Source organism: Macrotis lagotis, chromosome 7 (genome assembly GCF_037893015.1).
Source record: "Macrotis lagotis isolate mMagLag1 chromosome 7, bilby.v1.9.chrom.fasta, whole genome shotgun sequence".
Taxonomy (NCBI): Eukaryota; Metazoa; Chordata; class Mammalia; order Peramelemorphia; family Peramelidae; genus Macrotis; species Macrotis lagotis.
The window spans coordinates 106,428,301-106,453,537 of record NC_133664.1 but is presented as its reverse complement, the minus strand read 5'-3'; the positions used below and the strand labels follow the sequence as shown (position 1 = coordinate 106,453,537).

Genomic DNA, 25,237 nt, shown 5'->3' with positions numbered 1-25,237 from the left:
AGTTGTTATTAATTGAAACTCATCCAACAATACCTGTTCATGTTATATATATATATATATATATATATATATATATATATGTATATGTATGTATACATATATATATATTTTTTTTTTTTTCAAGGCAATAGGGTTTAGTGGCTTGCCCCAAGGCCACACAGCTAGGTAATTGTTAAGTGTTTGAGACCAGATTTGAATTCAGGTACTCCTGACTTCAAGACCAGTGCTCTATTCACTGCGCCACCTAGCCACCCCTGTTCATGTTATATTGAACCCCTGTTCTAAGCAAACTCTGGAGAACACCTGGGGAAGAGAGAAAACACTTTAATCAAGGAGCTCATAACCTATTAGCATTATTTGAACCAATGAACACCTCCTGTGATTAATAGGAGCCTAAAAATAAAGTTTCATATATAAATTGGACCTTTGAATAGTCATTCTTGATAATGCAGCAGCCACAAACGTGTAATAGCTGATTGGAGGGATAGTTTACTAAAATTATCTACCTGGTCCAAATTCATGTCTTTGTTTGTTGTGTAGACATATCATAAGATACTAGATTTAGAAGTAGCAAGGACATTAGAGAATACCTGGGAGAAGTCACAGATCTTTTCTAGTATCTAGTGATTTCATATGTACAGTGAGAGGGATTTCTAAATTTCACAAGAATGAATGAATGAATAAAAGAATACTTATTAAATTAATACTTACTATATGTCAAGGACTGGGACTAAGAACACAGAATTTGACAGTTCTTAGCCTCAAAGACCTTATAGTGCATTTGTAATAATACTTGGAGCTCTAAATATTAGAAAAATAGAAAGATTTTTAAGGATGACAAATAAATTGTAGTTTATTGACAAATAGAACTATTAAAGTGATTTTAATGACTTTCCAATTAAAATGAAATGATCTACATATATTTGCAAAGCAGAAGGAGAAGAAAAATACTCCTATTGAGATATATGACTTATTTCAGGACTAAAAGCATATAGAGCCTCAGAAACTACATATTCAGATCATTACTTAACTGGGAGAATGAAAATAAGAAACATTTTTTAACTTTCTCTGAATCTAGATGCACATCAAAATGGTTTTAAATTTTTCAGTGAGGAGAAAATTGACAAAAGTAGAGATTGTCTAGAGACTTATAAAATTTAAACTGTCTTGGTTCTGAGACTATGAATATGTCTCAAATTTTTCTTTTTCCTAGATCTATGATGCTAACAGCAAAAGGTTTGAAGTCCCAGTGCCCTTAAATGTTCCAAGCTCCCCTATCAGCCAACCTGAGAATATTCTCTATGAAGTAAGCATCAAGGAAAACCCATTTGGAATTGAGATCCGCCGAAAAAGCACAGGCACTGTGATGTAAGTAGATTTCTGCTTAAAATGCATGATGATAAATAGTCAATCAGAATTTTGACTTGATCTTGATTTCTGGAATGGTGGAATGGGCCACTGAATTTGGTCACCAAAAATTAATATTTTTCAAATCTTCAATACTTAAATAAGTGCAAATACATGGGATTTCTGGGAAATTGTGCATATTTTACATGCCTTGCCTTCTTGATCAATAATGATGTAATTGGATTACAGAATGGCTAAGACACCTTTCCACTCTCAATGCTTTGATATTATGTCCTATATGATTGCAGTCAGGAATTCTATGAAGATTGAATATTATAGTGAGAAGAAACTAGCATTGTCTGTTCTACTTCCACTTCCATATCCAAAATCTGTATAAATTTGTTAAAATATGTAACATCTTTTACATCAATGATCCAAAAAGGCCAAAGAAACTGGCAAGGAGAGATCTGGGTATATATTAGGACACTCACTTTAAGCTTTATATAAGCCTATGGAAAATCTCTATTTTTCTTAATTTCCTCACCAATAAAGTTTATTTTTAAATTCATTTTAATTTAGTTTTGAGTTCCAAAGTCTATCCCCCTTGCTTTCCCACCTCCAATTTCCAAGACAGTAAGCAATCAAATATAGGTATACAAGTACAATTGTATAAAACATTTCCAAATTAGTCATTTTGTACAAGAAGTCTAGAGTAAGGGGAAAAAAAGTGAAAAAATGGCATACTTAAATATATATTCAAATAATATCAGTTCTTTCTCTGGAGGTAGGAAGCATGATTCATTATTAGTTCCTTGGGATTGTCTTGTATCATTATATTGCTTAGAATAGACAAGTCATTCACAGTTCTTTATCAAACAATATTGTTACTGTCCCCTGGTTTTGCTCACTTTTCTATGGATCAGTTTAAGTAAGTCTTCACAAGTTTTTCTGAAATCATGTTGTTTGTCATCTCTTATAGCACAATAATATTCCATTACATTCATATATAACAGTTTATTTAGCTTTTCTCCAATTGATGGGCAGCTGCTATAAATATTATAAATATAATAAAATATAAACATAAATGCAAATAATAACATAAATATATAAATAATAAAATGCTATATAAATAATAATATAATATGTAATATAACAGTATAATATATAACATAATATAATAACAATGATAATATATAATATATATATTATATATAATAAAATAAAATATAAATAAAATAAAAATATAATAAAGTAAGAAAAATGATAAATAAGATCTTCCCAGGTTCCATTTTCTCAAACTTTATTAGATGTTTGATTTAATTCCTCAGGGGTCCTGGGTTTGAATTTGTTATCAAAAGACCATCATGAGTTTCCCTCAAAGATAGTTGGTCTGCTGCAATTAGGAGAAAGGCAATAGTAGTGTAGAGAAGAGAATTAAATGCCAAGGAGGGGAGCAGGATACATACCTAGATGAACCTGGATTTTATGTTGAGGGCTTAGGTTATTTAAAAAAAATCAAATAATAGCAATAGCATTAGTGCATCATTTACTATTGTATCAGGCACATGATAAGCTCTTTGCAATTCTTATTTCATTTGATCTCTACAAAAACCCTGGGAGGTAGGCATTATTATTATTTCCATTTTACAGATGAAGAAACTGAGATAAATAGTAGTCAAATGACTTGTCCATGGCCACACATCTAGTAAGAGTGAAAATCCAAATTTGAACTCAGGTCGTCCTTACTCTAGTTCTATTTCACTTAACTGTCTTAAATACATTTGATGGTATTGAATTAGTACCTTTTATTATACTGTTCTCCAATAGTTTGATGTTTAAAGAACCTATCTCTTTTTCTATGTTGGAAGTATCCTAAGGGTAGGAACTATTTCATATCCTTTTTTAAAAATTGTATCATCCTAAGTTTTTCCTCCTATATCAAGCACACTTACCCTCATCATTAAATCATATTTGCTGCAACCACTTCTGAAGTTAAAGCCATGACAACCAAAGAAACAGACACTACAGAGTACAGAGACTTTTTAAATTCTGAAGTCTAGTAATTGTGACTACTCTCCAAATCCTTGGAATAGCATGCACAGCACAGGAATTGTTCAGTCTTCCTTAGAATTGTGATCTGCTCTTGTTTCAGTTGGGATTCCCAGGTCCCTGGCTTCACCTTTAATGACATGTTCCTACGTATCTCTACTCGCCTCCCATCCCAGTACATCTATGGCTTTGGAGAAACTGAGCACACAACCTTCCAGAGGAACCTGAACTGGCACACATGGGGAATGTTTTCCAGAGACCAGCCCCCAGGAGTAAGTGTCAATAACTGGAATAGTTGTAGGTGGTAGCTATTATTACATTAATACATTAAAACATATTTGTTTGGTCCTATTCCAGGATCATTTTGTCCAAGTTCAAGTTCATGAATAACTCAATTATATATGCATATTGAATCATCCATCATTCTCCACTTTCCTTGAGACCTGAACCTTCCCCAAAGGAAAATTATGAATGATGCTTTAGTATCAATTTTTATTTGTGTTTCTTGTATGCAAACTATGACTGATCTCTTTTCAACTGCTGTCCTAGTATAAAAAGAATTCATATGGAGTACATCCCTACTACATGGGTCTGGAAGAGGATGGCAATGCTCATGGAGTGCTCCTGCTCAACAGCAATGCCATGGGTAAGCTGATGACCTCTATACTGACCCCATTTAATCAAAGAATTCTGGGCAGTTTCTGAATAGGACAAATCCAGCAGGACTTAAGCAAAATTTGCTACACACTTAATAAGCTACAGTAATGGAAATATCATTCATCAAGAAAGATTAAAAGATAAAAGAAAATATGATCTATATCCTTAAGAAGTATTTAGTCTAAATTGGAGACAAGATGAACATAAAGAGTTCATAAAAAGGAAAAAAGAGAGATTTTCAAAAGGTGCTATGAATATTTAGAGAAGGGAGAAATCACTTGACCTCCAGGCAATGAAGGACTTAGAGGAGAAAGAAAACAGAATAGTTTCCTTGAAGGGTGGGGTAGGATTGATAAATGGTGACTTGTCAAAAGCGTGAGAAACACAGGACATTTTAGACTAAAAATAGTTTGAATAAAATCAAGGAAGTGAAAGAATATTGCATATTATATCAGAAAATCATCCATTTGGATCTGAAGGGGATTTAGAGGTCATCAATTCAGTCCTCTTCTGAAGAGAAAATTAAGGTCCACTGAGCTTATGAAGTGATTATGTTTAATCACATGAGTAAGAAGTCAGTATTTGGGCATTAGTCCTCTGACACAAAATTCAGCCTTTTTTCTCATTTCAGTAAAAGTGGATTAATGACTAGATGAGTCCAGGTTTTATGATTGGGTAGTTGGAATAATAATGGTATCAATAATGGTAAGAGAATATGAAAAGAAAACATGGGAAGATGATGAGATTTCCTTGGAAGAACTGAATTTCAGGTCTCAGAGATTTTCCTTGTGTGGAATTTTCAGTAGATAGAAGAGTTGTGCATTAAGAATATAGGAAAGTGGAAGGCTGTGGATTTGGAAGCCATCTGCATTTAGCTCATAGAAATTAGTGGAGTAGTTAATGCATATGGAAAGTTTGTCATCTCATCAGAAGTTGAGATATTTAATTTTCTGTTCTATATAAGAATTGCTGTGAATAACAATTAGAACTGTCCCAGATGGAATGAACTTTTCAGGGAGGTTGTCATTTCTCATCACTATAAGCTTTTAGAAGGTAAGGAGAGGACTTCCTTCCTGTGATGGTGATAGGGGACTTCTACATCTATCTGGGTTGGAGTGGATGATCTATCATCCTTTCAATTCAACCTTTCAATGCAATGATTCTATGTCTCTGATCACTTGATCTTTTTTGCAGATGTGACTTTCCAGCCCACTCCTGCACTGACCTATCGTACCATTGGAGGTATTCTGGATTTCTACATGGTTTTGGGACCAACTCCAGAACTTGTTACTCAACAATACACAGAGGTATTATCTTTCAGTTGATAATCATATGCTTTCTGAGAAACTCCATTGTGTCCTAACATTTCGCTAAGCACAATCATTACTCTCCTAGGCATATATATATATACATATCGTGCTTGTCTCCTTCTGAAAAAAATGGGAGCTCTTTGAGAGCAGAGATCTTTTGACCTCTTTGTATCCTCAGTGCTTTGCATAGTATCTGGCACATAGTAAATACTTTGTTGGTGTACTAACTGGGAATAACTGTACATAGCCACTATCTTTGCAGCAGACCAGATCATAATGTGAAAAGGCAGGAAAGAGATTTTGAGAAAGCACTCATTGCCACTACATTATTATAGTGGTCTTGTATAGACTAAGAATCCCAGATTAGTTAAATATATAAAAAGCAAACAAACTAGGTTATGAAAAAGACAGAGATTCCCAGAAATGCTACCTCCCTAGTTACATAATGCTTGGTCTTACAGTTGATCTGAGTCATGAGATCATCAGTAGATGAGAGAACATCTTTTATTGACTCTATGTTTGATACCTGCCATGTTATCTACCCTGAGGAAATGGAAGCTCTATAAACTATTTTCTGTCCTTTTTTTCAGTTGATTGGCCGGCCAGTGATGACTCCATACTGGGCTTTAGGCTTTCAGCTTTGTCGTTATGGATACCAAAATGATTCTGAAATTGCTGAACTCTATGATGCCATGGTGGCTGCTCAGATACCTTATGTAAGGACCTTCCCTACCCAGAACTCCTACAACTCTCTCTATAACACTCAATCACATGCCATGTGATTCATGTCCTTCAGTATTTGTTGCTTTTATTTCATCTCCTTTTTTGGTTTAATTTTAGAAATTGAAAGTTTTTCTACATGATTTCGTATCAAATGCTTTACATCTTAGAAATCTTCAAAAAGTATTTCTGAATTTACATTTTTAAAAAATAATTCAAATGGTCAAAACCTTATACAAATGAGCACATTTAGCTCAAATAATAAGCAACCATTGTAGCAGAAAAGACCTTGGATTCTATGTGATCTCCACATGTACATTCTGATCATGGAAATGGCTTCCAACAAGAATAGATAGGGTTGGTAGGCTTTGCTACCTAGAAAAGGGCTAAAATTAAAAAAAAAAAGAATGGAGCATACCATTCTGTTTCTTTTTTTTTATTTTTTAAAGTTATTTATTTATTTTGAATTTTTCAGTTTTCTGTCTAATCTTGCTACCCTCCCCCTACCCCCTACAGAAGGCAGTCTGTTAGTCTTTACATGTAGCATTCTGTTTCTGCCAAAACATTCAGTTTCACTTCTAATTGTCATCTCTCTACTTGAAAGTACTGAGAACAGAAACCTAGGAACTAGGATCATAGATTTAGAGTTAAAAGAGAACTTTGAGTACCTGGAATATAACCCCCTTTATAAAGATGAGGAAACTGAGGCACAACCTGATTATTTTTCTTGTTCAGAATCCCACAGCTACTAAATGTTTGAACTTGTATTGGAACTCAGGTCCTCTTCAGTCCAAAACCCTTGTTATTTCCATTATTCCATATTGTTATTTAGAAGAATGAAAGCATAGTTAATTCAAAGAATGTTGATTTTATTTTGGAATACGTCATATTATTTTTCTGTAAGTTTAAGTTTATAGAGTTGTGGTTCAGTTTGATCTTTTTCAGATTGATAATATTATCTCAAATATCCCAATCACTTTCCAAATAATTATCAGAAGCAGCAGTTTAGGAATGATTTTGATAAAATTCAGTCAAGAATTATAAGTTGCTTCTGGAAAAGAATATGTACAGTGGATCTGCCACACTGTCTTTCTGAAAAGATCTACTTGTTCTGGATGTATGTCACCAAAGTCCCATTTCTCCACTTTCCATTCATTTTTCTTCCAGGATGTGCAGTATTCAGACATTGATTACATGGAGAGGCAGATGGACTTTACCCTCAGTCCCAACTTTGCTGGCTTTCCCAATTTGATCAATCGAATGAAGGCAGCTGGGATGAGAGTCATTCTCATTCTGGTGAGTGACTGCTTTAAAGTTTTGTGATGTCTTTTTGCTTGTTGGGCATTGATCTTCTCCTTTTCTCGGAGTAATTATGTCTCTGACACTCTCACAACTATCACTTGTTCTTAGACAATGAGTTTTATTACAATGTTTGAGATAAAGAAACTCAGCAGAAAAATAATTTATTTCATGCTGTCTAAAAGAAACTGTGAAATCCAAAATAGTAATTCTAGATGTTGAGGTTGTGTTCTTCCTTGTTGGGCATTGATCTTTTCCTTGTCTTTGAGTAATTCTGTCTCTTTCACTTTAATAACTATCACCCATTGCTTCCAGGACCCGGCCATTTCTGGTAATGAGACCAAGCCATATCCTGCATTCACTCGGGGACTCCTGGATGATGTTTTCATCAAATGGCCAGATGACAGTGACATTGTGTGGGGAAAGGTAGGGTTTGGGATTAGAGATGATAAATCTATTCCATGACAGTGTGAAAGGAGATCAGGGAGTTAATACTTTCATGGCTCATTTTTTCCTTCAATGTTTCTGTGTATATGTGAATTATGGAAATTACAGGTTTGGATGTTTCACTGAAGTAGATTGATTCAAGGGATCATTTAAATTCTCCTTGTAATTCTCCTCATGAAATCCATTAAGTTTTGACCTATCATATAGCCAAGATTTATTCTAAATCTTATCCTCTTTTCCCCACAGGTTTGGCCAGATTTGCCTAATGTTATTATCAATGGATCTCTTGACTGGGACACACAAGTGGAGGTAAAAGATTCTTCTCTAGTATGGGATGTGGAAGCTTGGACTCTAACAAAGTGATTTAAACTTCCCAGATGGTTAAGGACTGTCCTCATGGAGAGGCTATAGTCCTTCCTCTTTCTCACTAATTCAGCACTTAACAGGGTCCCTTGGACATAAGAAATCTCAGTCTCTCTGTCTCTACGTGTTTCTCTTTCTGTCTCCCTGTTTCTATGTCTCTTTCTCTAAGTCTCTCTGTCTCTGTCTTTCTGTCTTTCTCTGTCTCTCTCTCTTTGTCTCTTTGTCTCTATCTCTGTCTTTGTCTCTGCTGTCTCTCTGCCTCTCTCTCTTTCGCTTTCTTGCTCTTGCTCTCTCTCCCCCCTCCCCCTGTCTCTCTGTCTATTTCACACACATAAAATAAACTTCTCTATTATTTTCTTTAAAAAAAAAACCCTTGATGATATTAATTCTATTGTCTCTTTAATGTTTGGGGACAATATGATTTCTATTATTCTGTTGTCCTTACTATTAATTAGTAAGGCACTGGTAGCATCTTTTCTTTGCAATATTGATGCTTTATTGCAAATATTATGAGACAGTCTTTTTGAAGGAATATTTGATCAGTCTTGGATTTTGAATGACCTGAGAAGTATGGGTCAATGTGGCATATTTGTGACATGGTTAAGCATTCTCTTTGTGATCATCTAGGTGGTACAGTGGATAGAGAACTAGCCTCCTTGTCAGGATACTGGAGTTCAAATTCAGTCTCAGAGACTTGACTCTTACTAGTTGTGTAACCTTGGGCAAGTCACTTAACCCTTATTTCCTTTCATCCGGGACCATCTCCCAGCCTGATTCACATCTGGCCACTGGACCCAGATGGCTCTGGGGTAGAAATGAGACTGGTGACCCAGCACACCCCCTTCACTCAAAGCCAATTCTTATTCTTGGTCTTCTTAATGAATAAAGGACTTAGACAATAAATAATCTTAGTTACGGGTAAAAGATTAAGGTTCATCTATGGAAGTAATTTCCCCACCGTAGTCTACCTACACAGATAGAATCCCAGCCCCATAAACTATTAAGAATACAGATTATAGGGGCAGCTAGGTGTTGCAGTGGGTAGAGCACTGGCCCTGAAGTCAGAAGGATCTGAGTTCAAAATCTGTCCTCAGATACTTAATAATTACCTAGCTCTGTGACCTTGGGCAAGTCATTTAACCCCATTGCAAAAAAGAATACAGACTATATAACTTAGAACAATTTGAAATTTGAAGAATTGTTAAGGAGGCTAGGTTGTGCATCATCTCTTACATATTGTCCCTTCATTCTTTTCTTTTCCTCAATTCCTGACTTTGTCCCAAATATGGTTATGATCACTGATTAACCCTCATTTGAATTCCAGTTTTCCTTTCACACTTTTGGAATCCTTTCCCAAAGGACCAAGCCTTACTTTTCAATATTTACTGGGCCAGTGCCACCTCTAGTGATTTTCAAAATCTTTCAGAATCTGGGTGACCCTGGGGCAGCTACTTGGCACAGTGAAGATAGAGGGCACTGGACCTGGAGGTAGTGACTTCAAATGTGGCCCCTGATACTTGGACTCTGTGTGTCCCTTGAATGTCATGGAAGCATGTTTGCGTCAGTGTCTTCATCTGTTAACATTAGCTAGAGAAGGAAATCATAAACTCCTCCAGTATTTTTGCCAAGGAACCCCCAAACCAAGTGATGAAGAATCAAACATGATTGAAAAGACTAAACAACAAAGACTTTCCAATTATATACAAACTCAGGAACAAAGAACCCTGAACAAAGAACCAGCATAGACAGATAATATTTATCAAGTAGATGCAGGAGTCTTTTTGCTATAATTAGACAGATCTAATCCTCAACCTTGGATTGATCTTTGACACTATGATTCTGTCACTCTGCTAATTTTTCAATTGATTTGTGATCTCATGATTTCTATTAAACTATGAATTCTTTTGAAAATGCTTTGTACATTTTCAGAAGTTATCTGCATAAAATAGTAGAATTGCAACTAATAAGCAGCAAAGAGTTACTTAACATTGACCTAATTAATCTGTCTGGTGGTTGTGTTTCATCATTACAGCTATACAGAGCTCATGTTGCCTTCCCAGACTTTTTCCGCAAGTCAACAGTCTCTTGGTGGAAGCGAGAATTGCGAGAACTCCACACCAATCCCAATGAACCAGAGAAGAGCTTGAAGTTTGATGGAATGTGGATTGTAAGTGTGTGTGTGTGTGTGTGTGTGTGTGTGTGTGTGTGTGTGTGTGTGTGACCTTCTGTGCATACATAAACACACACATGTTCTGAATTATTTTGTGTACATTGTTTATTTCTCCACGTATGTATAACAGTGAAATGGTTCTGTCATTAAATAACCAAGACATTCTGAGCACTCTACTATCTTGAGTCTATCATTTTCTAACTAGGCTTTAAGCAGTCTGCATTTCTATTATTCAAATGCCACTATTTTCTCCTATGGGGAAGATGCTCATTGAACCCACAGATCAGGAAATTTTTCTTTCTTTTTTTTTTTTTACTGAAGTGAATTTAATATTTTCCTTTTCTGTGTTTGACTCTCCAGCATGGGCTGAAAGAAAGCAAGGTCTAATCCCTCCAGGTGATCCCTATCAATATTTAACCTTCCACCTCCTCACTAATCACTTCTCTATATATGATACAACCATCAACTGTAAACATTTGCTCACTCTCATTGGTCAAGAGCACACTTACACCATAGTCATATATGTTTACAATATGTGTGGGTATACACATTCAGATTTGTATATCTTTTTTAGGACATGAATGAACCTTCAAGCTTTGTGAATGGGGCAGTCCCTCCAGGCTGCAGGAATAATACTTTGAATCATCCTCCGTATATGCCTTGTAAGTCCATTTCCTATTGGTAGTGTGTTTCTTAGATTCAGAATGATCTTATTAAAGATACCTGGGTGGGAGGTTTTCCTTCATTCATTACTAGCAGTCTTGAATTCCCACTGATTATCACTCAAGGGATAAACCCATCACCTTCCAAGGTTCATATATGCCAATATTCCCTTGGGCTAGCATTTCCATGAATGGTTTCTCTTAATAAAGTATGTGACATAGAAGGAAAAAAATAACATTTTGACAGGTGAGGGTGAGGAGGGATCCTGACAAAAAGACCACCCTATGTAAATACACAGAAAAATGACAAAACTATCAGGTATCATTAAGGGGGCTGAATCTGCCGGAGTGTGTGAATGGCATATAGAATAAGAAAGGCTGCAATGGTAGGTGGGAGTCAGGTTTACTTTTTTATCCTTGGACAGCAGGAATCCACCAAAACTTTTGGTCCAGGGCAGGAATATATTCAGTTCCATGTCCAAATATGATTTTGACAATCTGTGAGGCTGAGTTGGAGAGTGTATGGATACAGCCTGGAGGCAGGGAGAACAGTTGACTTCCCATCCATACATTTGGAGCAAATATGCCACTTTCTTGCCTTATTTCTCATATTATTGATTATTAAGACTTAATTATTAAGACTTTGTTTTTAAAAAAGAAAAGCAAATTCTGGCAGTAAGTAAAAATAACGATTCTAAAAGACCCAGTTTAGAAGACTGTATACCTTGAAAGAGTTGGTGAGTATTCTACACCAGACTTTTAGATATTTAGTTCATCTGAAGGTTCATGATAGGTAAAATGTCAATTCCTTGTTCATAATTGTAGACAACATTTCCTGCAGAAGGTTTAGAGAGGAGATGGCAGTAAAACCTGCTTCCCAGAAGCTGATTCTTCCTTTCCTTTTACTTCTTTTCAAGTAGCTATGTTTTTGTGTAAAGGAATTGTATTTTCTTATTGTTCATTCTCTTTAATTTCTCTGCAGCCTTGGTTAGTGAATGCAATGTCCTTGCCAAGGAAGATTGTTTTATTTTTATATTTCTGTCCCCAATAGCTTTCTCATTTCTGGTACCCAGGTGGTTTTTCATAACTTGATTGGTTTTTGACTGATTGGTTCATTAATCTTCATTTCTTTCCTCCTTACCTTTCTTTACATCTTTTACTTTTTAGGCACCCTACTCTCTTCCTATCTCTTTAATCTCTTTTTATCTCTTTATTTCTTTTTCCTTCTAATACTTTAACACAGACATTTGCACAGGTTCTGGAATTTAGAGAATTACAATTAAATCCTACCTTCCAAAGCTTAGTATTTAGGGCCCTTTTCTGACTAATTCCATGGTCTGTGGTCTATGTATAGATGGGAATTTCCTGTGCTGTAGAACAAAGAATAGTGTATTTTGAGTTAGAAGACTTGGGCTAAAGTCACAGATTTTTCACTTGTGGTCTTTTCTAGTCTTGGCAATCTCTCTTTACATCTCTGAGTCTCAGATTCTTTATGCCATGAATGGGATGAACTTGCCAATTCTCTAAGTTCCCTTCAGGTTCTAAATTCATTTGTCTATGAACTCTTCTCAAGAATCATCCTCAGCTTTCCATTTCCTACTGAACATTGTTGCCTGATACTAAAGGACTTATATGTTCTTGTTATGATATGCTTTTCCTTCCCAGTTTCATCCTTCATCCTCTCTCCTCACAATAGTTATAACCACCTCCTTCACCACCACTAGATGGGAACTACTTGCTATTGTAGGTTGTTCTCACATCTCTTTCCTCAGATCTGGAGTCAAGAGACAAAGGCCTGGGCAGTAAGACCCTGTGCATGGAAAGTCAGCAGATCCTGCCAGATGGGAGCCCAGTGAGGCACTATGATGTGCATAACCTCTATGGCTGGTCCCAGACAAAGCCAACATATGAGTGAGTCCCTACTTTCTTCTCCCTGAGACCCAGAAAGCAGGTGGTGGATGAACAGAATTGGAATTTCCAAAAAATGAAATTACAAGTCCAATTCCTATCTTTGATCACTTTATTATGTTAGGAAATATATACTGATAAGAACCATTTGAAGGTCAATGAGTGTATCCAAAAGCTGAAATAAAGTATGCTCCTCTTCTCCCACAAGACACATATATAAACAAATCATTTTTATTATCTGGTGTATGTAGTTAGTGCACCTCTTGCTTCTTTTTTTTTTTTTCTGCACTGGCTTATAGCCATGCACCCATTTTTCCAACTTGTGCATCTGAGACTTCACTGTAAGAGCTTCCTGATTGCAAAATATTTTTGTCCCTTCCTAGACAGGCTGTCATTTCTTATTTTTTCCCTGCTCAGAGGCATGCAGGAGGCCACAGGAGAGAGAGGAATCGTGATCACTCGCTCAACCTTCCCTTCTTCAGGACGTTGGGCAGGACATTGGTTGGGAGACAACACAGCAGCTTGGGACCAGCTCTACAAATCCATCATTGGTGAGTACAGGTTTCTGTTGGAGGGTAGAGAATACAACCTATGTGGTCAGATTTTGTGATTTTTCTGGATTCTTGAAAAGAATCAGAGAGGTGTCAGATCTCTGCCTAGTTAATTCTATCATTCTATTTATTTCTTTGAAATTTTCTCCATGCTGAGATATTTAGGTCAATGAGTAACTTGCCTCCTCCAACGTAACTGTGTTTCTCATTGCAGGCATGATGGAATTTAGTCTTTTTGGAATATCCTATGTAAGTCTTACTCAAGTTCACTTCAGACTTTTTAAATTCTTTCAGAAATCCATAAAATTCTCATTTTTCATTTCCCCTTTTTCATTTTCAGACAGGAGCTGATATCTGTGGTTTCTTTGAAGATGCTGAATATGAGATGTGTGCTCGATGGATGCAACTGGGAGCCTTTTACCCCTTCTCTAGGAACCACAACACAATTGGGCCCCGGGTGAGATACCAGCTCATTCTTCAAGCTTGTCCTTGTGCTGGACTTCCTTTTCAGTTCCTTTCCCAGGAGTTAATAGAGCCCTTCTTTGCTGGAAACAATCTCATTAGTCATTAGTCCTTTACTTTGTAACACACTGTATAGTTACATGGAATTTCCTCGAATATCTCATTTCTTCAAGAGATTCTAGAAAAAAGACTTTAGAGAGCATAGATATTTTCTGTTCTATCTCTGGGAAGTTTTTCCAGTTGTGCTGGGAGGTTACAATGCCAGGGCTCCTCCAATACTCTTTGTAGTTTCCCTGCTTCAATGTAAAATTGTTGCAGAAGGAAAACGAATTACTTCTGGGCTGTCTATGATATGTTTTTGTGTCAAAGGATCTGACTATTTTTAGTGTCATTAGGGTCTAGTAATGTAGGGAAAGAAGAATCAGAATGTCTTCCCTAGTTAAGGTCAAGGGTTATTATAGATTGGGGATTTAGGAAGCATAGCATGGCAGACTCTGCAGGTTCCCTTTGTAGCAGAAGTTGCTTTTCTAGTGATCTGACCTATTTCTAGTGGAGTAAAGTTAGGGTTTATTATGAATATTCCCTCCTTCTATCTCCAGAGACAAGACCCTGTGGCTTGGAATTCCACCTTTGAGGATCTTTCGAGAAACGTCCTTCAGACCAGATACACCCTGTTGCCTTATCTCTATACCCTGATGCACAAGGCCCATATAGATGGCAGCACTGTTGTCCGACCCCTTCTTCATGAGTAAGGGCCCATTCTGTGTCTTAGAGTGCTATGCTGTATTCCATTTTTAATTGCAGTAGAAAATTCCTTATGTGTTTATCTTCTTGTATTAGAGTGGGAGGTTTTTTGAGAACAGTGCCTGTCTTGGTTTTCTCCTTTTTCCCAAAAGGCTTGTATCTACTGAGTACCTACCTATTCAAGCTTTTTTTCATCCATTGATTCATCTCACAATGAAGTAAATTTCTTATGTAAAGACATAACTTATGGAAGCAAGCATGCATCTTGGAGTCAGAAAAGTTGCTTCTTGTTGTTCTCCTTTGTCTCAGAGTTAATTGTAACTTGCGACCATGAGCAAGGCACTTTGTTTTTTTTAAAAAGGCTTTTAGGGGCAGCTAGGTGGCGCAGTGGATAGAGCATAGGTCCTGGAGTCAGGAGTACCTGATTTCAAATGTGGCCTCAGACACATAATAATTACCTAGCTGTGTGGCCTTGGACAAGCCACTTAACCCCCATTTGCCTGGCAAAATCCAAAAAAAAGGGCTTTTTAAAGCCTTATTTTTTTTAATGAAAGATTTTTATTTATTTTAAGTTTTACAATTTTCCCCCATTCTTGCTTCCGTCCCCATCCCCCCACAGAAGGCATTCTGTTAGTCTTTAAATTGTTTCCATGATATACATTGATCTCAGTTGAATTTGATGACAGAGAAATCATATCCTTAAAGAAGAAAGGTGAAGTATGAGATAGTAAAATTACATAATAAGATAATAGCTTTTTCACCTAATTTGAAGGTAATAGTCTTTGGTCTATGTTCAGAGTCCATAATTCTTTCTCTGGATACAGATGGTATTCTCCATTGCAGATAGCCCAAGATTGTCCTTGGTTGTTGCACTGATGGAATGAGCAAGTCCATCAAGTTTGATCATCATCCCCATGTTGCTATTAGGATGTACAATGTTTTTCTGGTTCTGCTCATCTCGTTCAGTATCAGTTCATGCAAATCTTTCCAGGCTTCCCTGAATTTCCATCACTCCTGGTTTCTAATAGAACAATAGTGCTCCATGACATACATATACCACAGTTTGTTAAGCCATTCTCCAATTGAAGGACAATCACTTAATTTCCCATTCTTTGTCATCTCAAACAGGGCTGCTATAAATATTTTTGTACAAATGATACTTTTGCCCTTTTTCATCATCTCTTCAGGGTATAGACCCAGTAGTGGTATTGCTGGATCAAAGGGTAGGCATATTTTTGTTGCCCTTTGGACGTAGTACCAAATTTTTCTCCAGAAAGTTTGGATAAGTTCACAGCTCCACCAACAATGTATTAGTGTCCAGATTTCCCACATCCCTTCCACCATTAATCATTGTCCTTTCTGGTCATATTGGCCAGCCTGAGAGGTTTGAGGTGGTATCTCAGAGATTCTTTAATTTGCATTTCTCTAATAAGTAATGATTTGGAGCAATTTTTCATATGACTATGGATTGCTTTGATTTTCTCAGCTGTAAATTTTAAAGGCTTAGTTTTTTAATCTGGAAAGTGAGGACAATAAAAATGTCACTTCCTCTTCATAGGCTTGGTGTGTGGAAAATGTTTCATAAGCATTGAAGCACTATATAAATATTTATTTTCGTTATATAATTTTTCTTTTTAAGAAGATGAAAACTATTTAAGGGCACTAGATAATCCAAAAGTCTTTTCTTTTTGGGTAGTGATATATGAAATTATATATATATATATATATATATATATATATATATATATATGTATATTTTAAAACAACAAAACAACAATTTGATTTTACTTTTTATGACTGGAATGGGATAAAATTGGTTTCATTTTCTGTACATTGACATAATAGTCAGAGAAAGTTCAGGGAATGGGAAAAAAGGGAAAGTCTTTATTTCAAATGTACCCTGATTTAATATTCTTACCTGTACCTGCTTGAACCAGACCTGGGAGAAAAAAAGATTGACACAAAACAACCATTGAACATTTCAGCCCAAGTCCTATAAGATTTGTCAGAATCATAATTAATTGTCAAAATCATAATTAATTTTTAGCTCCCTTTGAGCTCTAACTTTAGTAATGCAACAGCCCAAGGAAACACTCTCTGTATCATTTCACTGTGACACTATGTTCCTCTGCTCAGGTTTGTGGAAGACAGAGAAACCTGGAATATATTCCGTCAATTCTTGTGGGGTCCAGCCTTCTTAATCAGTCCTGTTCTGGAACCTGTAAGTATGGTGTCTTCTTAGTCTACATAAGATCCAAAGTGAGCTGCAATACTGAGGAATAGAGATGAGTCTCATTTTGGCATTCTGAGTGCTAGGATCAGGTCCTTGTATTGTCTTTCAATTGTTCTGAGGCTTTAAATCATTCTTGATGCTTTAATTTCCTTATCTATAAAATGATGGAAGCTCTCGCCTATCTCTAAGTCATGGAATCATTGGAAAAATAATCAAGAAATGATAAATCCATAGGATAATTGCTTTTTATTACTCTGAAATGTAGGTATTTTTAATTATGTTAATCTTCCTAGTAAATTGTGTTCAATTATTGATGTAAATGTTCCTAATTTATTGCAGAATACCTGGAATGTGACTGCTTACTTTCCCAATGCCAGTTGGTATGATTATTATGCAGTAAGTGTCTTTGATGGGATATCATAAGTCATGCTTCTTCTGTTCAAGATAGGGTGAAAGTTCTGGCGTGGTGTGGGATGGTGTGCAGGTAAAATATCTTATATTAGAGTATTGTCAGAATCTATAGAGCTTCCCCCATGTAACTCTTGGATGCTTGACCCTATCAGCCTATTATTATATGGCACAGTGGATAGAGCACTGACCCTGGAGTCAGGAGGATGGGAACTCAAATCCAGCCTTAGACACTTGATTCTTAGGAGCTGTGTGACCTTGGGGAAATCACTTAACCCTTACTGCCTTGCATCCAGGAGCATCTCCAGTGGTTCTGATTAATATCTGACCTTTTTTGACGCAAGTGACTCTGCAGGAGAAAGTGAGGCTGGATTACTTTGTATAGCACTCCCTCATTCAAATCTAATTCACAAGCTTGTGGAGTGATTCGACTTTTGTTCTATTTTTAAAATGAGGAAATGAGAAGGATCGTTTCACATCATTCAATCCTGAGATTTTTTTGAGAAACTTCAAAGTATGCTTAATACTTTAATAAATTTAAAGTTAAAATGTATTTTAATTTAACTTATACAAAAATTCTTTAATGTGTTTTTTAAAAAAATTTCCTTGAAGACTAAGTTACTATAGCCTAGATGGTAAAAGAATAGTTCTACCTACATTCCACTCCCCCAATGAACTCGATCAGTTTGACTTTTCTTTGAGGAAAGGCTTCAATAATCAGTGACTCTCCTTTTGCTTATTCTTTCTATATAGGCAATACAAAGTTTTTTCAAGGTTATCTTTCCAAAAGAAGAATGCCAATATATTTGATCTCATGTTGACCTTTCTGTGCAGTTAGTGAGCTGTACTGATTGTGTACCCATTGTATGCAAAGCTTTATACTGATTTCTGAGATTGGCCATGTAGAAATCTGACCATGATCAGGAGGAACTCATAACTTGACTTAGATACATAGGACAGGCCCACCATGAATCTGTACTAAGAAAGACAATAAAGATCTGCACTGGAAGAAAAGGCAGAAGGATTGATGCAGAATGGGTTCAGAAGAATTCAAAAGTGAAGTCTTTTCTGAAAAGTTGATCATCTCGGGGGAGGTGCAAGAACTCATTTTTCTCCTTGTCCACCTCTCAACCACAGGGCTCAGACATTGGAGTGAGGGGACAGTGGAAGAGCCTGCCAGCCCCTCTTGACCACATCAACCTCCATATCCGCGGGGGCTACATCCTTCCATGGCAAAAACCTGCAATTAACACCCACTCTAGGTGAGTGAGGGGAGCAACATCCATCTTCCCTTTCCAAACATGTGACTCAGATACTAATGATTACTGTTTACTTTGTCCTTTTTAAGATGTGTAGTGGATAGTTTGGGAGTTGGAGTCAAAAGGACTTGGGTTTGAGTTGACTTGAGCTGTGTGACTTTGTGAAAATCTCACAAAATGGAGGGCTTCAGTCCTCTCGATGAACTCAAACTTTCACTTCACTTGAATTATTTTGAAACAAAAACACTCAAAATCCTAAGAGAATGTGGAAATATGAGTCACCATCATTTTTCATTTTTTTCTGTTACTCATTATTGAGAGCATCACAAGGATCAGACTCCTTTAGTCATTTATACAGGGACTTTCTGAGCATCCTCTGTTTTCATTGGCTGTGTGCTCCACACCTGGAATGCTCTCCTTATCTCTGCCTTTTGGATTTTTTTTTGGCTCCATTTGACTATGAGATCCCTGCGATAGGAGTTTTCTTTTGAATTTCTATGCATCTTCAGCACTGAGCAAATTATTAGCACATAGTATGCACTGAGTTTTTGTTGATTGAGTGAACATTGGACAATATGTTAGGTGAATAAATGCAGATTGTGATATATTATATGCATATACTTTTATATCAATTCCATGACAAAGGGAATAAAATTAACCTATGATAAAATTCAAACATTTTTAAAAGTTCACATTTCACATTCTTTCCTGCTCATTGTACTTCAGGAATTATGGGTAAAACCTCAATTTGTAGCTTTCCTTGTAAGAGCTATCAGGGATAATCTTTACACTTAGATGGATTCTACTCTAATTAAGACTAGTACATCAGTTTCCCAGACTATTACAATGCTTTCCTAATTAGCCTTCTTGCATCTGCACTGTCTCTTCTCCAAAGCATCCTCCACTTTGTTGCCCACTTGATAGAATTAATGTATAATTCTTCTGTTCTGAAAGTTTAACTGACTCCCTCTTAGGTCAAGTATAAATTCATTTGTTTAGCATGTAAAACCCTTCTCATTATATCTCTAGCTTATCTTTCCAAACTGATACCACATTATTTAGCCTTACAATTCTGTATACCAACTTAGATGATCTACTTGTTCTTCACATCCAGATAATTCATCTCATCCATTCATGGTGGATTTGCAGAGTCTGTCCTATATTCCTGGAATATGCTTTTCCACATCTTTTCCTCTTGGAACTCCTTAGTTTCCCTCATGACTCACCTCAAGTGCAATGTGTTATATAATTATATGACTTATGCATGAATTCTCTAATAATTGATATTCCAAACATTCCTCCATAGAAGAATTAAAATGTTGTTTATTTCATATTCACTTATTTTTGAATAAATTACAATATGATCCCATCACCCTCTCCCTTCAGAAGGATCTAAATTTCCTGCAGGAACCATTTCCTTTCTTTGTCCCCCTAACACAGTTCTGTGTTCAGAATAATTACTTAATAAAAGTTTGTCAAATAATTTTGTCAAGAGAAGGAACAGAATTGATGTATTTTCTGATATTTATAGCCGGAAAAATTCCCTGGGACTTATTGTGGCTTTATCTGATCGTGGGACAGCTGAAGGAGAGTTTTTCTGGGATGATGGACAGAGTATTGGTAAGTTAGATTTTCTTAAGTTCTCTTGACACCTCTTTCTCACTTCTTTCTCCTCTTATCCCTTCCTTTATTCCATCCTTTTCTCTCCTCCTATTATTCTTTATTTCCCATATCTTCCTTCTCTCTTTCCCTTCCACTTTTCTTCTATCTTCTTTCTCTGTATTTCCTCCTTCCTTCGCTTCTTTCCTTGCTTCTTTCTCTCACTTTCATTTCCTCTTTTTTCCTTCTCTCCTTCCCTTACACACTCTCTCTCTTTTCTAGCTCTATTTCCCATGTTCTCTCCCTCCCTTTCTCCTTCCTCTATTTCCCTCTTTCATAATTTCTCTTGACAATGAGGTAATTCTTTGTTTTATTAAATATTTTATTGATTTCGAATTTTACAATTTTTCCCCTAATCTTACTTCCCTCTCCCCACCCCCCACAGAAGGCAATTTGTCAGTCTTTAGATTGTTTCCATGGATCCAAATTGAGTGTGATGAGAGAGAAATCATATTGTTAAGGAAGAAACATAAAGTATAAGAGATAGCAAAATCAGACAATAAGATATCAGTGGACATTGAGGTAACTCTTAAAGTAATTTGGAGAATAGAAAAAGTTGTTGAAAATTAAAAAGTCACCGAAAATGACATGATTTATAGTTCATTCTATCCAGCCTTTGACTAGATAGCTTTCTTTGGAAGTTAGGAATTCCTAACTTGGTCACATACTGATTGCATTGTCCTAAGCAAATCACTTAACTTCTAAGTATCCCAGGCAACTCTTAACACTTTAGAAAGAATATGCTAAAAACTTCAAATTCTTGACTAGGAGCTCCCTAAATTAATGAAAGTACAGATCCACTAAATCTATTATTCAGATTTCTAGTGATAAGAATTGGAGATTGTAAATGTGAAAATTAATGGTAAGTGTGAAACTTAAGGTTTAAAGATTTCTTTTCCAACATTACTGGAGCATTAATCCCAGTGTCTCCAGTGTACATTTCTGAGCAATGATAATCTCAATGGAGCAAATAATGGCCATATTTGATTTTCTGTCTTCATGATCTTAATATTTTATATATACGAATCATTCATTTAAAAATCAATGCCCATTCTCCAGAATTCTCACTGTAAATAAGCTATTGTAACCCTAAGTCTTGCAAGACTTCTTAAAACATCTTTAAAATCCTGAGAACCATTCATGGGACAATGTGTGAGACTGTGTGTTTCTATTGTATTGTGTAAATGTGAGTGTCTTAAAAATAGAGATCGGAAGAACCAGGAAGGCTAAGGGTTTCAAAAGTAATAAAAATTCTATGATGAATTTATCATATCTCAGTCTGGGCTTGATATGATCTGGTAGAATTCACTCTGTTTTCTTGTTACAGATACTTATGAAAATGGGAATTACTATTTTTCAACCTTCTCTGCCAGCCAGGTAAGTTTATTGGATCCTTTGACTACTTGTTCCTTTACGCAGCACAATCATTGCCCTTTTGAAAATTGAAAAAAATTATATGAAGAAAGGTCTACCTTATGATAACATTTCTTTGAGTCATGACTTAGGGCCTTGACCCATCCTCTTGTTCCAAGTATACAATGACAATTTCCAAAGTAGCTTGTTAGAGCATTTAATCAACTCGAATGAGAATTGAGTAAGGACTTCTCAGAAACTTCATTCTAATGGAGAAGACATGATAAAATAGACCTGAAAGGAGGAAGAACCTATTGCCTTCCCCAATCTGTTTTACTCTTTTTCTTCTCTTTCCCTAATCCTGTCATTTCATATATTAGATCACTAATATCTTTTCATTAACTAGACTCTTCTCTCTTTCCCCCTAATGTTTTTTTTTCTTTTTTAGAAAATTCAGGTATTTAGCTGGCCCCAGTCTTGTAGCTCTTCTCTTGTTTTCTTCAATCTTTTACCATATTGATAGGAGGTCATTAATCACATTTGCTGTTTTTTCAGATCCCTACAGATATTTTTCTTTTTTCAGATGACTTGAATTCATTAAATCCTGCTGGGTGCTTTTATTCCTGTCTCTTTGGGGTTAACTCTCCATTAGTTATTTGTCTTCTGACATTTCTAGTATAAAGTTCATTCCTCTTTGCAGAAGAACTAGAGGTAAAATAAGACTTCAACAGTTTCCTGAATTTGGGACTGTACTACATTCTCCATTATTTTGCAAAAGTCAATATACCTTTAAATAAAGTTTTCTGTTAACTTGAAACTATCCTCAAAGTTCCAAGGGAAAATCATAAAAAATCAAATACTTTCAAAACTGTATTTTGGTTCAAAATGATGGGATTGTGATGGAGAGTTTCTTTTATAGAAAGCTATCACTAAAACTGAGTTTCTATTTAGTGTCTATATTGTATGTATTTGTTCATATGACATGTATCAATCTAACAAATGAAGAATTAAATGACACTATTTGGAGAGTATTTTGTGGACTTTATTTTGCTTCTTACATGGTAATTTCTAAATAGAAATATGTGTGGATGTATGCATGATTTATGCATAGAATTTTCATGTTATAATGAATAATTAGGACCATCTGTAGGAAGGATCTGAATTCCATTCCTGCTTCTGACACATTTTAGTAGTGTGACTATTGAAAAGCTATTCATCCTTTTAGAGGCCTCAGATAACTCTTTAAACTGAAAGTTATAGATGAGTTGCTGACCTGGTATAGTTTTCACAACCAACAAAATCCCAAGTCTCATTTAATTCTACTCAGAGCCTCTTTCCTTCCATTCTCCTCTACTACTGGTTTCTTGGGTTGGTTGGAGAGTTAAATTGGACAGAACTAGACACATGATCCAGCTAGCTCATGCTTCTACTAGGTAAATGTGTAGAATCTAGAGAGTGTTCTTGACTGTCTGGAGCCACTAGATGGAACTTAGTCCTTCATTTCATATCAACCAGGCTAATGTACTTATTCATTATTGGGTGAAGAAGATAAGGTTCATGATAACCTCCATTCAATCATAGTAAGGAATTCTTGTCTTTTTTAGCCATATAGCTGATGGAGATGCATTAAGTTAGAACTGAAACAAGAGACACTACTCTTGAGTTATGATTATTATTCTACCTTAATTATAGTACAATTCCTCCAATTGCCAGAGCAGGAAATAATGTGTTAAGAGCATTTTTGTCTTTTGGATAGCTTGGAGAAGGTAATTGTTATACAATTTGAGGTAAGGTTGGATAACATAGACACTGTCTTTGGGTGTGTTTTAGAATCACCTAGATGTGAAGGTTATGCACATGAACTACAGTGATCCAGATGGCCTAGCATTTGAAGAGATAAAAATATTTGGATTGAATCTAAGACCAGTTACAGTTATTGTGAAAGAAAATAACATTTTGGTCCAATCTAATGCTGAAGTCAAGTATGATCCTGTAACAAAGGTAAAGTTCTCCTCAGTCATTAATATTTATTAATATTAAGCTGATCCATCGTTCTCCTTGAGTAGGTTTTCCTTTTCATCTTTAATCATCAACCTTTTATGTTACATTTTAACTGATGTTTAGATGAGAATCTTAAATTAATTTTAGATATCCTTTACAAATAGAGGATATCATAAATAATTTAAGATTTTTTTATGTCTCAGGGTCACTGTTATATACTCTGGGTCTAAGAATAGAATTTGTAATAAATATGTAGATGTGGGAGAGTTTAGAATTGAGTGAATATAAGCTTCAGGGTTGCCTTCTTGCAAAGCAAAAATGTCTCAAGTACCAAACTGATGTTTCCCTAAAATGTCAGCTTGCTTTTTCTTCTTTTGCCCTTTTTCATGGCTGTCTTTATTTTATATTAATTATTAAAGGCCAAAATATCCTTACACAAAATTGAAAACTGCACAAACAGGAGAATCACTAGAATTTCTTTTTCTTCCAATTTTTGTTATTATTGATCCCTTTTTCTATTAGTAGTAGTAAAGATACCATTATTTTTTAATACCCCAGTTGCTGTTAATGTTCATTTTTACTTTTCCATTTGCTCATTGGGCTAACTTACATTGTACTTTAAAGATATGTGCACCTGGACTCTACCTTATCATTATAAAAACTTGTGAATGGTTCTCCTTTAGCATAGTGTAAAAAATTTCTTCAGAGATGACTCAAGTGGTAATATTTTGAAAATCTTGTGTCTTCTCAAGATTTCTTTAATGTAATTCTCATCTTTTTTAATAGGGTCATTTCCAGATAATGTAGAATTAGAGACAAAGGCATAACTAGTGGTCAATTGAGAGTGATCTATTCAGCTTTATTCAACAAAAAGCAAACTCTTTTCCAAAGAAAGTTTTATCTGTCATTTTTTTTCATGAAATAAGTTATCTATTAAGGAGGTAAGAGAAAAACAACAGGAAATTCCATCAGAATTGTGATGAAGAAAACCAGTTTTATGTTGGAGCAAAAGAAAGAATTTTTAGATGATTTAAATGGTGACTCTCACTGACTTACAAAATTCTTTTTGACAGGTTGGTAACATCTCAGGACTTCACCTTGAACTAGGGAAGGAATACACAGTGGAATGGAACACTAAATTCATTGATACAGAAAAATTTGACTGTTACCCTGATGACCATGGTGTCAATGAAGAAAAGTGTCGATTGCGTGACTGTGTCTGGGAGGTAAGAGTTTACACACATAAATACACATCCTTTCAGTTTCTCCCTCTTTCATTTTCTTCCCTTCAAATTCATCACATTTATGCCTCCTCTTCTGTTTTGATGTGATAAAATATGATGAGATCAAAGGTTAAATAGGAATGAGAAACAAATTTCTGCAAGGAGAACCATGAATGGGAAGAGCCAAGGGAAAGACAGTTCAGTCTCTCCCTATAAAGTACCTATTTACTCCTGATGTCTCAATTGTAGAGAAATTTGTCTTTGTTGAAGTACTGAAGAGGCAAAGTAAGTGGGCATCCTTTGTTTTCAAGGTTAGCTAACCAGGTAGGGGTATAAATGAGGGCAAGGTGAATAAATGAGGTACTTGTGAAATAACTATATGTGGTACTTGTGGAATTGGACTATCAGTTCT

At 35.7% G+C, this 25,237-nt stretch overlaps 1 protein-coding gene across 1 annotated transcript in view; it reads left to right on the top strand.

Annotated features, from left to right (window-relative positions):
- LOC141492847 (uncharacterized) overlaps window positions 1-25,237 on the top strand; it is a 319,801-nt gene that overhangs the window by 111,404 nt on the left and 183,160 nt on the right. The window contains exons 50-71 of the mRNA XM_074193534.1: window positions 1,214-1,368; window positions 3,500-3,668; window positions 3,946-4,042; window positions 5,248-5,360; window positions 5,954-6,079; window positions 7,251-7,379; window positions 7,698-7,808; window positions 8,076-8,138; window positions 10,225-10,359; window positions 10,937-11,024; window positions 12,797-12,935; window positions 13,350-13,483; window positions 13,698-13,732; window positions 13,824-13,940; window positions 14,545-14,693; window positions 16,826-16,910; window positions 17,262-17,318; window positions 18,468-18,592; window positions 20,121-20,209; window positions 21,576-21,625; window positions 23,432-23,602; window positions 24,676-24,828. Of these exons, the coding sequence (XP_074049635.1) occupies window positions 1,214-1,368; window positions 3,500-3,668; window positions 3,946-4,042; window positions 5,248-5,360; window positions 5,954-6,079; window positions 7,251-7,379; window positions 7,698-7,808; window positions 8,076-8,138; window positions 10,225-10,359; window positions 10,937-11,024; window positions 12,797-12,935; window positions 13,350-13,483; window positions 13,698-13,732; window positions 13,824-13,940; window positions 14,545-14,693; window positions 16,826-16,910; window positions 17,262-17,318; window positions 18,468-18,592; window positions 20,121-20,209; window positions 21,576-21,625; window positions 23,432-23,602; window positions 24,676-24,828 (2,490 nt within the window). The remainder of the gene's footprint in view (window positions 1-1,213; window positions 1,369-3,499; window positions 3,669-3,945; window positions 4,043-5,247; window positions 5,361-5,953; window positions 6,080-7,250; window positions 7,380-7,697; window positions 7,809-8,075; window positions 8,139-10,224; window positions 10,360-10,936; window positions 11,025-12,796; window positions 12,936-13,349; window positions 13,484-13,697; window positions 13,733-13,823; window positions 13,941-14,544; window positions 14,694-16,825; window positions 16,911-17,261; window positions 17,319-18,467; window positions 18,593-20,120; window positions 20,210-21,575; window positions 21,626-23,431; window positions 23,603-24,675; window positions 24,829-25,237) is intronic.